The sequence below is a fragment of the Cryptomeria japonica genome, chromosome 4, assembly GCF_030272615.1.
Source record: "Cryptomeria japonica chromosome 4, Sugi_1.0, whole genome shotgun sequence".
NCBI classification, from domain to species: Eukaryota; Viridiplantae; Streptophyta; class Pinopsida; order Cupressales; family Cupressaceae; genus Cryptomeria; species Cryptomeria japonica.
Genome location: NC_081408.1, coordinates 609,855,995 through 609,872,062, shown reverse-complemented (window position 1 = coordinate 609,872,062; position 16,068 = coordinate 609,855,995). Strand labels below are relative to the sequence as shown.

The window sequence follows — 16,068 nt, the reverse complement described above, 5'->3', positions numbered from 1 at the left end:
GAATCATACTGAAGTTGTTAGTTTGATAATAGAAACCCTTACATGCTAAAAGAGTTGTGATACAGCTTTTACTACCTGCCAAAATATAGGGAGTAAATGAGGGATGCAATGCCCTATGATCTCTCTGACAGTAAATATTAACAAATAAGCCATAGACCCAGAATGAGTTAATGAGTTTCAAACATCTATGCCTGTAAATAAATCTTAAGTTCTAAGAATTTAGATATTCTTTTACTTTCTTATTGAATTACTTCAATGCTTAAGGAATATATTTAATCTTTTACTGTTTGTATTGACTGTTCCTTCTTATATTGCAGATTGCTGTAGATAACATTTATTGATTTTGATGATATCTGCAGCATTCCTCATGGCATATATATATATATATATATATATATATATATATGTGATGCCCAACGATCAAGGCATGCCTTGACCGGGCTTGTCTCTTGACATGCCCGATCAAAACACGTCTTGATCGGTTCACAAGCGCTGATTCATTAAGGTGTTTACCGATAACTATCGGTTCAAATCAAATGCTATTTAATTGTTATATTAACCGATAACAAATCGGTATGTTTCGAATGCTATTTTATTATTATGATAACCAATAACAAATCGGTATGATGCAAGTGCAATACGATTATAATGTAGATAGATAACAGATCGGTATTAAAGCAAGAGTAAGTTTAATACAATAACTATCATAGTTATCATATGATAACATCAATCGGTGTTATCATATGATAATTATGATAGATAACATAAATCCGATCTGCTCAATTATAATCACACCACAGCATAAGAAATATGGTCATAGCACGATCGATGACAGATTTGTAATGATGTCCAAGTGTCGAAATGTGCAATCCGATGCTTGGAATATGAAATGCATATAAAGATGATTATAACAAGTTTATTCACTCAATCATGAAGTCTACCATTAGCTTGTAGTTACATCGATAAGGTAGATGATTGAATGAGAGATAAATGAAGTCTCTCATTCAATCATTTATCTTACCGAAGCTACTTAGTTTCAACAATTCCTATAACCAGATTTTGATAACAAGTCATGATTTTATAAAGTCAAACATGGTAAGTCTGCTAGAGGGTTTTCAAGTCCAGGTAAATCTTGGCAGGCTTCCTGAGTGCTGACATGTCTGCCACAAGTCTGAATCAACAATTCAACTTGGCTCACTTGGCATAGAGACTCGATCAGAATGTCTCAAATGGTTTGAATCAAGTCTTATGATTATGTTTCAAACTTGAGAGTGTCTAAACTACTAAAATTATAATGTCCTAGGAAATATACAAAGAGGAAATCCTTTGCATCTCAATTGGCAACCTATGGTTATTTATTAGTAGATGACTACATTGATATCTTCAGTACACATTTGCAATGAACCCTCTTGTGTCTCCTCATGGCTAGGTCCCACCAATTACAGGCGATTTCCATAAATGCAAAGCATCATTAAAGCTCTGATAAAGTGTCTCTGTCCTCAACAGCTTCCATGTATGATGCATACGATTCAATAATTGCTTCATATACTCCAACTCCTTTCAAATATTCAGCTTCATTTAAGAACTGCAAGCATTACATTGCACAAGATTTAATGAGCATTGCCAATTCTCAAATGATATGAAGAAAAAAGAACATACAGACATATTAGTTTCATGCCGACTCAAACCTCATTATGGTCGTGGAGCAAGATGGGAGTATTTGCCATAGGTGAGAACCCAAATGCAGCAATTCCACGCCTTCTCACAAAGCGGGCATCTGTTGCAGCTGGGAAAATCTCAGGCTTATGAAGCTTCCCTCCAACTTTCAAGATGGCAGCCTCCAGCAATGTCCACCATGGGTTTGAATGGTTTGCAACTGTCACAAGTGGAACCCCTAGCTTGTTTTTGATAGGTTCTTTTTCCTTGAACTGAACCAAAAAACAAAATTTATATCCTTAATTGATTCAATTATCCCTCTCATATGACAGTTTCTTGTAATATGAAGGGCGTCAGACTCTAGCATTTACAATTAACTGCATGCTAAAGACTACACTTAGCAAATAGCTCAAAATAGTTGCTGTAAAAATTGCAGCATGTAGATAAAACTATAGGTAGAAGTGAATCACAAATGAATCTCCAGAGCAACCTAGTATTTTCAATTTTGCAATCTGCACCTTACCAATCTAATCATGCATAAATGGGTGCCTTTTGAATGCCTCAGAATAAAAGGATGCCTAAACAAGGAGAAATTGCAATTCAAAAGACTGTAAGTAATGCCGTGCAAAGACCATCGATCAATATTACTCCTTCCATATCACTGGAAAGGAAGAAACCACTTCAATGAGAGAGCCAGCCGTATATGGTGTTGAAAATGAATTTGGAAATCTCATACAGAACAGCCAGAGTATGCTGTTGGATATCACAATAAGAGTACAACTCTTCATTGAATGGTTTTAGGAGTATGAACAACACAAAGAAAGGATAGTCTACATGCATATTTGCCACTTGCAATAATAAAATTGAGGGAACAAAATTGGTAGAACAAGAAATGCTAAGTGATTACAATCTATGGTATGTAGGCCTGCAGTAATCTGAATACACAAAAAACTTCGTGACAACTGTCTGATGACATGTGGTGCAATGATAGGGTTCACGAGTTTCAGGATGCCCCCAGGGTTTGATTCTTGTGGCCTATGGCCAAAAGAATGAAAGTGGGTACACTAAAAGCAACAGAAAGAAAAAGAATTAATCATCCCAAAACCTGTCATCAAGATCGGTGGTCCATTATTGCGATAAAGCAAAAAGAAATACTAAGACAGATTTCCTCTGCCTAAATGTAATACCAAGGGTAACGATCATGCAATACACAAGGTCAAAAAATACTGATAGTGTGACAATGGTTGCATCGATGAGACATGTCAAACACAAATTTATAAAGTGTTCCTGCATTTATCCATTTGTCAGTCAAAAGATTACCAAATGGCCTATGTAATTAATAATTAAATGTTGAAAACTGATTCACAATGGAATAAGATGCAAATAATAATCTGGGGTCACTTATCACTTGCTCTAGTGATGATGCCTCTCCTATCATCCAAGGCCAATGACTTCCCTATGGCCTTGTTGCACCAAAGTGGTATAATAACATCATGAAGCTCCAAGCTGTATTAAGGAAATAATTGATTTCCAAAGGTACCTTGTAAGAAGCAGACTAAACATCATTTTAGTAATTTCCATCTTTTGAGAAATGTTTGGTAACTAGTCACACACTACATGAGTTTGCAGGTCACACAGCTGTAGATACAAATGGCTACAATAATGATATGGGAGACATCTTATTCGCCCTTGGAACTGTTAAGATTGGCTCTTAAGCTTGGTAAACAAATCTCTTTAGAAACTATCTGATAAAATCCAAAGAAAAAAAACTGCATGATACAAATACACCGAGTCCTTAATCCACGAAAACAATACTAGGACAATATATATTTAATGAGGAGAAAGTGCAAGCAATAACAAAACTGACAAACGAGAAAGATAACAAAGTTAGTAAACAAGAAAGATAAGGATTCAAAATGCTTCAAACCAAAGTTCCAAGAGGCAGGGTAGAACCACCAGTTAGCATGTTCCTATCCACTTGAGATTACAGCCAAATAACAATTTTGTAACTGGTAAAATCCGAAGCAGAAAAACTGCATGAATTTTTTTGGTTACTAGTACGCTGAGACCTAAATCCATTACACTAACGCTAGGACAATATGAGTATCATTACCAAGGAGGGAGTAGGAATGATAACAAGATTGATAAACAAGAAAGATAAGAACCTAATAATGCTTCAAACTAAGTTCCAAGAGACAAGATAGACCTGCTAACTTGCATGTTACTATCTGTTTGAGATTACAGTAAAAGGACTTTTAGTTGCATGATGTAATTGAAAAATAAATTGAATGAATGATTCAATAATTGGATGATTACATTGAATGATACACACACGTATATATAGAGGTTACAAGACGATGTTCTATAATTAGAACATAACGTTGAAGTAAAAGATTGAAGAGCTAAACATTAAATTAAGCGTAAAAGCTAAATTAAGCTTAAAAGCTAATTAATTAAAAAGAAAAAGCTAAATGCTAAATAAAGCTTAAAAGCTAATTAACTAAAAATCTAAATGACCATTAAACAAGGAACTAAATATAGGTGACTAAAATATAATTAAATATTCTAATACCCTCCCTTAATGGTCATTCTATGTACTAACTACCCTACAAAAGACACTGCAAGTCTTTTGATCACAAACGAAAAGAACACTTTGTTGCGATGGAGACCCTCCCAGGATCTGTAGTAAATGCCCAAAGAGTACCAAAAGCCATCCAAGCTAATGTAGCCTTCACATGCGAATTAGAGATCTGGCACACACGAATTACTGAAGCTTGAAACCATGATTTTGAGGAAAAAATCAGCAAACCCTTTTGCAGAAGAGTAACAACAATTTTTGAGGAAAAAATCGTGAAAACCCTCCCATGATTTTTCAGGAAAAAATCGTGAAAACCCTAAGACCTGTAAGACGAGGTCTAGCCTAAATCAATCTGATAAAGGTAACGATATTCAGATATCGTGAACATGCACTGTTTCTAGGTGTTGTGGCAGCTGTTGAACTTTTGATTGTGTTCCAACATGATGTTGCCATCACGAAAATGGAGGCTGAATGGGGTCAACTTAGTGAAAGTATGATACAAAAGAATCTGATTCAAAAATCAGAATAGAAGCAGCTGCACAAAAAATTTGAAACCCTAGAGGAGAATTCTGACACGAATTTTGAGGTTCGGAAGAAACCCAGAAATTAAAAAATTTCTGCAAACTTAAAACAACATAAATGGTGCCCCAAAAAACACCAAAATTCCCAACGTCCATAGAATTAGTAGAAATTGCTAACTGTTTTTAAATTCCAAGGCAAATTCGCTGGCACAAAATTCGAGACATGAAAAACGAGAAACCCCAAAAAATATGAGACCAACCCAGAAAAACTCTCGAAAAACCCACCAAGAATCTAAAATCAGAATGCAAATTCGAAAGCTCAAAAATTGAGGCACAAAAAACGATGCACCCAGAGAAATCTGATGACGACCCAGTTGAGGTCTCAAAAAACCCACCAAGAATTTGCAACCAAAATAAAATTTCGACTTGAATTGAAGGGTCAAAACCCTAGTAGAAAATTGCAGAAACCATAGGAAAATTTTCAATCTACAAAAAAAATCTCTAGGTTGCAGGCTCGAAAATTTTAGAACCCTAAAAAAAACACGAACTGCTGCCCGGCACAAAGAAATTCGCCCACAAAGTAGAAACCCTCGAAATCCTCAAAAAGCCATCAAAAAAGCAAAATTGTTTTTTTATAAGAAAAACAATTAAAAAAAATCTGGAAGATATTCCAGAAAGAAGACCATGAATTTTTATTAAAAAATTCGCCAAACTTTAAAGAATCCCATCTACCCGCTCTGATACCATGAAAAATAAATTGAATGAATGATTCAAGAATTGAATGATTACATTGAACGATATACACACGTATATATAGAGGTTACAAGACGATGTTCTATAATTAGAACATAACGTTGAAGTAAAAGATTAAAGAGCTAAACATTAAATTAAGTGTAAAAGCTAAATTAAGCTTAAAAGCTAATTAACTAAAAAAAAAAAGCTAAATGCTAAATAAAGCTTAAAAGCTAATTAACTAAAAATCTAAATGACCATTAAACAAGGAACTAAATATAGGTGACTAAAATATAACTAAATATTCTAATAGTAATAATGGTAGCACAACATACAGTGCTGCATGAATCCGTGAACTATAAGGTATAAAATAGAAAAGAAATAAAGAAGGGTAATCAAACTTCTCCCTCCCAAACTATTCCCTATGAAGACACTCCTCACTCTTTCCAACCCATTTGGGAAGGGTGAAGGATGTTCATTGGTTGGTCTTCCCAATACCTTACACACTCCCTAACCAAGACACCTAAAAAATGGTAAAAGGAATGGGGAAGAGCAATGCCACTCATGAAGAGGTTTATCTAATCTAGGAAGACTCTTCTAAAGATGAAATTCGGCCAACTTGGGAAACTCAATTTTTGGGGAGGTTAAACAGGCCCTAGGGAGTGGACACATGATTAAATTTGACCTTCATCCATAGGTACATCATATGACCCACTAAAAATGCTCCTAAACTGACTCTAGGAGTTGGTTTAACCCCTTGAAAGCCCACCCAAAGTTTACCTACGGGTCAACCTTGAATTGATCTTACTTATGGCACCCTAACCAATACATTCTTGGGACCATTTTAGAATAATTGAAAATATATGCATTGGTAAAATAAATTTCCTCAAAAGAGACATGACAATGCCAACTCATCCTACAACAAGTGTCAAGTGACACTACAAAAAAATTACACGTCACTAAATCACATATGGCAAATGTCCCCTTTTTTGGAATTTATAAATTAAACAATTTCCAAATTATACACACATCCAAGCATAACATTTACAAATTAAAACACATTTACAAACGAGGGGTTGTCTCTCCAAATAGACAACCCCTGGCTTCACAATCGCACATAGGCCTAGGCTTGATTCTCCGAATATTTTCCATGGTCACATGGAATAATTTTCCTGCACATCTCACTTGCACATTAGTAATTCCAAAAATCACATATAATATCATCATATGCAAAGAATACAAATCAGATATTGCATACAATCTCAATCATCATAATCAAGTTTCCAGTTATCTTATGACACCCAAAAATAATCTACTACATGGCATAATCATAATCCTCACGAAACTCAATCATTAATACGTCATGCGTCCATGTTTTCTAATATCAAAAGAAGTACTGCAATTTTTGAGATAGCTGACATACGCAATATCAAGATTATCAAATCAGTGTATCATAGAGGATCTAGATCCATAACACATCAAAGTGTACACTGCAAGGTAAAATGATTCCAAAACATGGTTCAATTACTTTTCTCACTAATTTATCCATCTAACATAGCTCATCTTATTGGATTATTGCATTTATTAATACGGTCAACCATGGTCAACTAAGTTAACCAGAGCTTGATCGGGGAGGGGCTCTACATCCTCCCCCCCTAGGATTCGACTTACTCCTAGAAGTCACATGACTAGGATACAAATTAGGGACACATCATTTCCCACAATTTCACTAGGTTACTCTAAATCTTGTCTTGCCTACAACAAAGATGCATACTAAAACCAATTTACTAACGTAATAGCTTACTACCTTCATAAGGTACAAATCTTAGCATTTTTTTTTTATTGCATTTCCCTAAGTTCTACTTTACACATTCTGTAATTACTTTAAGTTAATGCACCATCCAAATCGTATCAATACAACACATCATCATCTTCATTACCTAGGTTACACATATTGGTTTACTTATCAAATTTCTAGGAATCATATTTTGTTAAGGATTTGCTTAAAAACATGTTTATCCCACTGTAATTCTCATTCATTACACGATACTAAAGAAAACTGACATCATAACTTACTTTATCCAAAATGAATCTTCTTATTTACTTCAAGGTGCCTCGTAGGGGTGTTAATTACAGATTTGTTAAACCACCCTATGTGCATGATTTCTTCCTACATCACAAGGCAACAAGGTATATTCAAATTTAAGTTCTTCAAATTCTGCCCCTAAATAGGGTATTTTCTACCTCTAGTGTTTACAATGTTTAGACTTCTAGGCACCCAGGTTTAAGTTACATAGGTTACAATTAACCGCAAACCCAAATATTAAGATATATACAATCCCATTCTAAGGGAGTAATGAAAAATAATTATACTTAATTTAGATATCATCCATGCAGTCATCTCCATACACATGCCAAATTATCGGGTCTACAATTATCAACACTTTCACAGTTTATTAGGTCTAGATCACATTTATGTTATTAATTTTCTCGCTTGGATTACTCACAAAAAGATTTTCATTTAAGAGGATATTCCTTCCTTTATCTTAATTTGATATAATACTCTCTATATGTTCCTTGCTCCTAATTTCACTCCTTGCGGTATTCTCCCTTGACACACCATCAGTGGTTCAATGAACATGATAGACATTACACAAATCACATCACTAGGGCTAGCTATATCAACATTCAAAATGACCACTTGACACTTTAAAATATCAAAATAAAAGTTACCTTTGCCAAGTCCAACCAAAAGAAGAAAAATGCGACAATTGAAAAAGTTTTAAAATTAGCAACATGGCAAGCGCCATAGCTCCAATGAAAAGAAACATAAATTTAGTGGTCCTTCCATCAAAAAAAAAAAAAAAAAATTATAAAAGAAAGTACTAGCCCCAAGGTCCCAATATACTTATTCAAAGAAAGTCGAAAACAATGTTGAATCAAAACTCGAAACAAGGTGACCATTTTAGCCACACTATAGGGAGTAACCGCAACACATCACCCAAGATCACACGTACTGAGTGCGTTAGGGAGTGATTATTAGACTCTTAAGGTTTTTAGATCGTTTCTATTCCTTTATTATTACGAAATATCTTATACACAAGAGATTGCAATCATTTTATAGATCATGTTCCATTTAACCTTCACACGATTACTATTACAAGCAACACTTTCGGATATAATCCGCTATCCATTTAGGGTTATTAACATCTATAATTATATTCTAACAGGTGATTGTAGTAACTCTACCATCCTTCGTCAATTCTTCTAGGTTTTCCGTTAAGTACTAATCAGGAGTTCAAAAAGAAATTTCACAACAAATATAAGTGTCAAAAACTAATCTTGAAAGTAATAAAACTAAGACTGGTGAATATGTAACCACGGAGAAACTGATAAGAAACAAACCATGTAATAAAATAATCTTGTGTGAGGAAGATCATCATTGAAATGAAGAGCCAACAGTGTCAACATAAGGTAGTTAACAGAAAACAAGGCTCTAGTCTGAATCAGAGACAGTTGCATCCCCGTCAATCACAGAAAAAAGACCAACACAGTGTCTGATGATGGCCTCAGGATAATGATTTGGGTTTAAAAGTATTTAAATGACCAATTCCTGACAACAAAGATAATACTTCCATTGGTTCTCCTAATATCCAAGGCTGACAGTGCTTCAGAATTTAGAAAATTGATAACGTTCAGTTTTCTTTTTGTAACCCAGACTATGAATGAGGGAGGGAAGTTGACCCTCTTTGCAAGTACAAGAACCAGGAGCCTACCAAAGTGTCAACCTGCTTGGGGATGCAACATTTCATGGATCTATCAGCTATTGATTTAGCAACTACACTAACTAACGGGTACTTGACAACCCCAATGGCTAAAAAACGAAGAAGGGAAGTAATCAAGTGATTTTCATGGAAGTCCGAATTAAAACTTAATGTCTGAAAGGAGCTACTTCCTGAAAGTAATGGAACAAAAAATGTGCATTGGATTGAGAAAAGGGCAACAGCCTATTGCAGATTTCTAGTTGCAGGCACTACTCCGAACTTGTTAGATGCCAAAGTTCAACATCAAAGCACAATGCACTAGCTGTTGATAAGAGAGTTCCAATGTCCCAGAGATTATGCCAAATCACTGAGGGAATCATTCCCTCAACTGAACAGTAAAAAGCTCCAGCATCAAGTACCCATTCAAAGAAGTATATACTCAAGAGAGGCAGTGATTGTTTGTTAGTCGGTATCAAGCTGCCTCTGCTCGGCAAGCTTGCAGAACTATAAATTATTTGGCAACACATGAATTATTTAGAAGAGGCTTGTGAAAAGGTCCCTGCCCTGCTACCATGAGCTAAAGAGGCTTGTACTTTTAACTATTTCATTCCTTCAATTAAATGCAGAGGGACATTTTTTTTGCATTTGATCAACCATGTCTTTGATTATCCCTTCATGCTTGAGATGCATATTGATTTACTCTTCCATGGCTTTATAAAATCGTATTTTGCTGCAAAATAGCCTCAGCATAAGAGCAGAATCATCATACCCTTACGGACAAAAATTATGTTGAGCCTAGACATAAAAATACATCAAACTCGGGCATATGACATTAAAGAGTGAAGGCAATATTGGATAGACATCTTCAAACCTGAAATGTCATATTGCGCGAAGCAGGTGCCCATTCTTCTGCAATTCGTTTCTCCAAAGATTCGGCATTAGCACCTAATGAAAGACGAATGTCAAAACCTGCTTCAGCCTCAGATGGTTGAAGATTCATGACAAATCCCTACAACAAAAAATCATATGCTTCAGTGCATTTTGTCAAGATCTTGGTTCTTAAATCAATGAAAGAGCAAAAGTAAACCATATCACACAATGTACAGGACTGCAGGATTAAGACTGATAGCCAGATACAAAATTAATCATAATTACATATTCTCATATTACATGCATATCTAAAGCTGAATAACGGAAGATGATCATGTGAATAGATCTTAAACATATCACCAACATTTGGCCAAACAAATGGTCCTATTTCAATGCCCTAAGAGATAGACATAGCTTATGCCACCCAATGCAAGTGTCAGGTCAATATATGAATTGCATATGACAAGATAGATCCAGATTGTCTTATCTACAAGGCAAGAATGGCCCTGATATACATCTTCAGAAAAATTATCTTTGATTATGTTTTTCAGATACAGTGCAAGCAATTGACAATCACGAGTGCAACCTTTGCTCAAAGACATTATTTTCATGGCATTAAATGCCTAGCCTGAAGACATAATCCTTGTATTGGATGGAATCATAGCAGGGTAAACGTTAAAGTGGTTATGGGCGATTACAAAGGTAGCAGATGCATCAAAATGAAAACTCACCATCAGTTACTTCTTGACAAATTTGAAATTGACACTATTTACAATAGTAGATGTTGGAAAATTGTGCATAAGACCATGAAAATGCACAAACAACTAAATCCAACAAATCCTCTGCAAAAGATAATGTTCGTGGCAATGAACATTAAGGACTAGTGTTGACACTAGCAGAACTAACACATTTAGATTGAAGAGTAATTGAGAGTTGTTTGGCAGAAATAAAAAGCAAATAAATATGAAACCAAAAATTTTGAATTAGTCATTCAAGGAAAGGTAAAAAACAACGTAGGAACTAGAAGGCATGGGTGGCAGAATAAAATAGGTGAGGTACTAAAAGACTTTGCAGACAAGCGATCACAAAAATTGGTGATACTGAAAGGCATAGATGAAATCTGACACTAAGTTTTAGGACTTTGAAAAACAAGCAACATGTAAAAACTCTTATTTGATTTTATTTGAATAGACAATTCTCATCATTAATTGAGCTGACCTGTCAAACATGATTCTTGTTTAGAAGATTGATTTAAAGTTTTCAAATAGGTGAATGATAAACAACATAAGATGCAGATCATGTTACTTTGGATTAATTGTTTGTCGACAATTCCAAACAATCCTCTTAACTAATCAAAATAGCTTTATTTCACTAGTTTGTGAATCAAAAGAAGCATGCCTAAAACAGTAGCTGTGCCAGAGCAAGATTTGCCTCCATTGTATTCAATATTTAAATTCACAGAGCCAGCTTTGCTCAAATTGGAAGATTTCCATGATCCATGAAGGACATATTTTAGTCACTGTAAAAGATAAGCCAGAAAAGCTACCCTTCAAATAAAAAGCATGATAAAAATCATGGACTCAAATGAAGCAAATGACATAGATGAACTGTAAACATGGCAATATTTCTGGATGTCATAACTGTGACAGCTCCTGAACTGTGGCATATCTTTCAATTTTTTCATGACAAGGATCAAGCCCCCATACTGATGATGATTATCAGAGCATTTGCTCTCCAGATGATATGCCATCCCCCAAGATCTGAGTGCTTAAAAGTTATTGAGCCTTTTTGGAATATGATAATCAAAATGTTATCTATATTGTCAAACACTAGCTTCAGCGATTGAGAAATATAAAATTGCGGGCTAAGGTATGGTTTGAAGTTTTGAACATTGTCTGAAGCAGCAATAGCTCAAAAACAATATGTTGAACTGCCAAGCCAATAACTTGTCAAGGCTGGTCTGAAAGCAATGATTCCTTGAAACTCACGTATAAGTAATGCTCTTGTTTTACTCCATATATCTAGACTACAATTGTGAGGGTTTCTGAAAAAATTAGGCTCCGATCTCTTAAGAAACTTGCTGGCCACCAAGGTCATTTTAAACACTCAATTGGGTAGGCCAAATCCTTTTGTTATAAGTGCAAAGAGGAGACTTATTATGCCTGTTCTGTCATAAATTATCGCCACTTACAATTGCACACTAGGTTTGGTTCTTCGTTTCAGATGCATGGTTTATCCTATTCGTAATATGACCGTTTCAAGGCCTGATTGATAAACTATGCTTAAAAAATGTCAGGACACTAGCGCCCTAGCACGGGGCACTAGTGTCCTGTAGGTGAATTTCACAAAGGTCTTAAATCTAAGGTCGGCCTTGGGTGTCTTGCACATTGTGCCTTGTTGGCTTGGCTCAGAAAGGTCTTCGATTGATGTTTAGAACTAGAAGCATATATAAACAACTCTTCCTCTCACGAAAAAAAAAAGAATAGACATAAGAATATGTGAATGTTCTCTCTGTGAATAAGCTCTCTTGGTTTCTCTCTCTCTCTCTACAAGTTCTCTATTTGATGTACACGCTAACCCTTATAGGTATTGGAGGAATCTTCTATCTCTATCAACTCCTTGTGGATGATTCATGTTTTGACATCATTCAAACAAGGTTTTACACTCATGGTAATATTATTTCATGGTATTTGCTTATTGCAGTCTTCGTTGTTTGTTTTGCCTCTACTCCCCCGATAGCACACTCTTTATCATCATCATTGCTGACAGGGTTTGACTAAGACAAGCCCCTATACAACACAACCATTTTTTCCTCTTTTCATGTGTGCAGATCCGAATCTGAATTTTTTTGACAATGAAGAGCTACAGGAATATAGAGTGGACTATGACAGATTATTGGACATGAATTTAGACCGTACAAATGCTAGTGAGACTAGCACCCACACTGTCATCTACCCTTTTCGCCTCCACTTTCAATGACAGGTTCTCTCATATCTGCCCTTTTCTGTTATGCTTTTGTTCTCTATAAATTCTTTATCATCATCATTGCTGACGGGGTTTGACTAAGACAAGCCCCTGTACAACACAACCATTTTTTCCTCTTTTCGTGTGTGCAGATCCGAATCTGAATTTTTTTTGACAATGAAGAGCTACAGGAATATAGAGTGGACTATGACAGATTATTGGACATGAATTTAGACCGTACAAATGCTAGTGACACTAGCACCCCACACTGTCATCTACCCTTTTCGCCTCCACTTTCAATGACAGGTTCTCTCATATCTGCCCTTTTCTGTTATGCTTTTGTTCTCTATAAATTGCAATAGTATTTGGCATATGTACTCAATTAATCAATTAGGGCTACATATTACTTAATTTAATCAACAAATTTATCAAACTTTCATATTTGCAACAAAGGAACAGAGTTCCACCAAACAGCTTGGCTCTTCCTTGGAGACAATAGCCAAGCCTTAAGTCTGTGGTGACTTGTGTTCTAAATGTTGTATAGGAGAAGGATTGATCTAAGTTAATATATTAATTAGTCTAGGACTTCTTTTCCCATATAACAATGCCATTATCATTTGCAGGGATAAGGTTCAATCCTGTGATTAGATGTAATACTAAGAACACAAGAATGGTCTCACCTTGAGCAACAAGTGTTTATTCCCTGTTGGGGAACTTCTTCGCATCACAATCTGAACTCAGGGCTTCCCTGATAAGCATGTGTCATATTTTGAACCTTGAGACTCAGCAGACCACCCCCTCCCCTCCGCACCCCTCTTCTCTCAACTCCCCCACACATACACACACCAAAAAAAAATCTCTACAATTTCCCACAAGAAACCTATTCGGTGATCTCTGTACTTTATATAGAGAGAAATTAAAAGTATACTTGTGAGGTATGGGTTTCCAATTCAATAGTCGAACGATTCTATTGCCTTAAATTAGTAATAATTAAAAACAACAATTAAGATGGGAAGAAAAGACTCCTCCCTCTGCCAATTCTAACCAGCCAATCATAACAAGTTATAATAAATAATATCACCCGTTAAGAAAAAAACACCTAAAAATTAAATTCAATAAACATACCGTGGGAGTTGGAGTCCCTGCTTTCAGGAAAACCGGATTGACAGAAATCACCTCCTCCTCACAAGCCAATCCTGCCTTGACAAGATCAAACTGGGCAGCTCTAAACCTCATTATAATCTCCACACTCTTCAACAAGTTCTCCATTGCACTGTTATCATACAACTTTGAGCCATGACCAGGTGCTCCCACTGCCTTTACGACCAGCCACCAGGGAGCGCTCCTCTCCCCATAGAAGACTCTATAATTCTCATCAGGAGAGGCAAGCCCTTCATCCAAAACAACTCCAACATTCAAACTATCAAAATCCTTGGAACCCACAAACATTTGTGCACCATCACGGCCCAGAATCTCTTCGTCAGGGACAAATGAAACATGAATAGTCCTAAGAGGAACAAAGCCTTTATCTTTTAGATTTCTGAGGGCCTCAAGATATTGCAACCCCACACACTTCATGTCTTGTGAGCCCCTGGCATAGATATCACCATTTGAATCCTTGTGAGCTGAGAAGGGTTCATGGACCCACTTCTCTTTCTCTGCAGGAACAACATCTGTGTGGGAGTTGAGAAGTATAGAGGGCAGGGACTTTGCTTTTCCTTGCCAAGTGAGGAGAATGACTGGTTTTGATTTGACATATTCAAGTACTTGGACATCTAGGCCAATGGATTTAGCTTGCAAAAGTATAAAATCTACTGCTGGCATGTAGTTGGGAGTGGGCTGTGCCGTGTTTATTTGCAGATATTGTTGGAATCTGTGGATTAACTGCGAGTGTTGTGATTCTGACTTAGCTGCATATGAGAAGGCTAGAAGAACAATAGTTAGCGTGGAGATTAGCGTCTTGAAGTTGTTTTTGTCTGCCATTTTGGGGAGTGCAAGTTTTAAGGTTCTAAACCGTCAAGTTTTTTTGTACGGAATTTACAAGGAATAAACTGTTGGAATTAAGAGCAGAAAGAAAGAAGACGTTGGGGGCAATTCGAGAATTATCATTTCGGATGATATATAGATATTGGAATTATTATCAGGTTATGTTTGGGGTTCCACGAGAGATTTGGGGTTCCATGAAGCAGAGCAGAGGTTTTTTTTCGTGCCTTGATTCGATCTCCAGACCACTCTCAGACATGGATGGAGCTTGCGATCATTCCACTACAGAATGTGAACCCGAGTGGTAGTCGGCATTCAAATTGTGCGTGAGGAGATTGTGGATGCGGGCGGACCTGTAGTTGCGGGATTGGTGCCCTGTGTCGGTATAGCAGCAGCTTCAGGGTCGCTGTTGAGACAGGACCTGAGGATTAAGCGGTGTTTCAGTGTAGGAAAGCTTCTTTCTGCTCCGTGGGCTCTAGGTAGTCCGTGCTTCATAGGGACACATTTGTCCCACATTCTTCCACTTGTATTTTTGTCGCTTCTCTTTGAAATTTTAATCGAAGTGGTTATGTGGTAGTATAAATGGCCCTACAAAAGACATTCTTCCAATTTTTTCCAAGTGGCTATGCAGTCATACAAATGATACCTTAAAAAATATTTAAAATAAAAATAAAATGGAAATGATACATACAAAACATGACGTGGCATTGGAACTTCTTTGAATGTTGTAGTTCTCATTCCATAATAGAAAGCAAGCGTTTCTTTCTTGCATTTTTTCATACAAATAATACCTGAAAAAAATTTAAAATCAAAATAAAATGGAAAATGATACATACAAAACATCGTTAATCATCAAAAAGTTCAAATCAAAATAAAATGGAAAATGACACATACAAAACATCGTTAACCATCAAAAATACATATTTCACTAAAAGTTTCAAACGATTTTGAAAGATACATATTTTATTTAGAAAATAAAAATTCAAAAATACAAAAGAGA

The 16,068-nt window shown here is 36.0% G+C and overlaps 1 protein-coding gene across 2 annotated transcripts; it reads right to left on the bottom strand.

Moving 5' to 3' along the window:
- Positions 1-896: 896 nt before the first annotated feature.
- Positions 897-15,583, bottom strand: LOC131032183 (uncharacterized). Of its 2 annotated transcripts, XM_059219998.1 has the most exons (4): positions 14,211-15,577; positions 10,123-10,260; positions 1,689-1,928; positions 897-1,585 (listed from the first exon to the last, which is right to left on the bottom strand). In XM_059219998.1, exons 1-4 carry the CDS (start codon positions 15,066-15,068, stop codon positions 1,472-1,474), a joined length of 1,350 nt encoding a protein of 449 aa, XP_059075981.1. In that variant the 5' UTR covers positions 15,069-15,577; the 3' UTR covers positions 897-1,471. The 2 variants fall into 2 exon arrangements, with proteins under 2 accessions (XP_059075981.1, XP_059075982.1); XM_059219999.1 differs by lacking the exon at positions 10,123-10,260 and having other exon boundaries at positions 14,211-15,583.
- Between the last annotated feature and the right edge of the window lie 485 nt (positions 15,584-16,068).

Excerpts from the sequence above, each read along its gene's own strand:
- LOC131032183 (XM_059219998.1), bottom strand. The coding sequence starts at position 15,068 with ATGGCAGACAAAAACAACTTCAAGACGCTAATCTCCACGCTAACTATT. Across the intron at positions 1,929-10,122 it reads CGCGCAATATGACATTTCAG|TTCAAGGAAAAAGAACCTAT; the intron begins GTTTGAAGATGT and ends TTTTTGGTTCAG. Across the intron at positions 1,586-1,688 it reads TGCTCCACGACCATAATGAG|TTCTTAAATGAAGCTGAATA; the intron begins GTTTGAGTCGGC and ends TAATGCTTGCAG.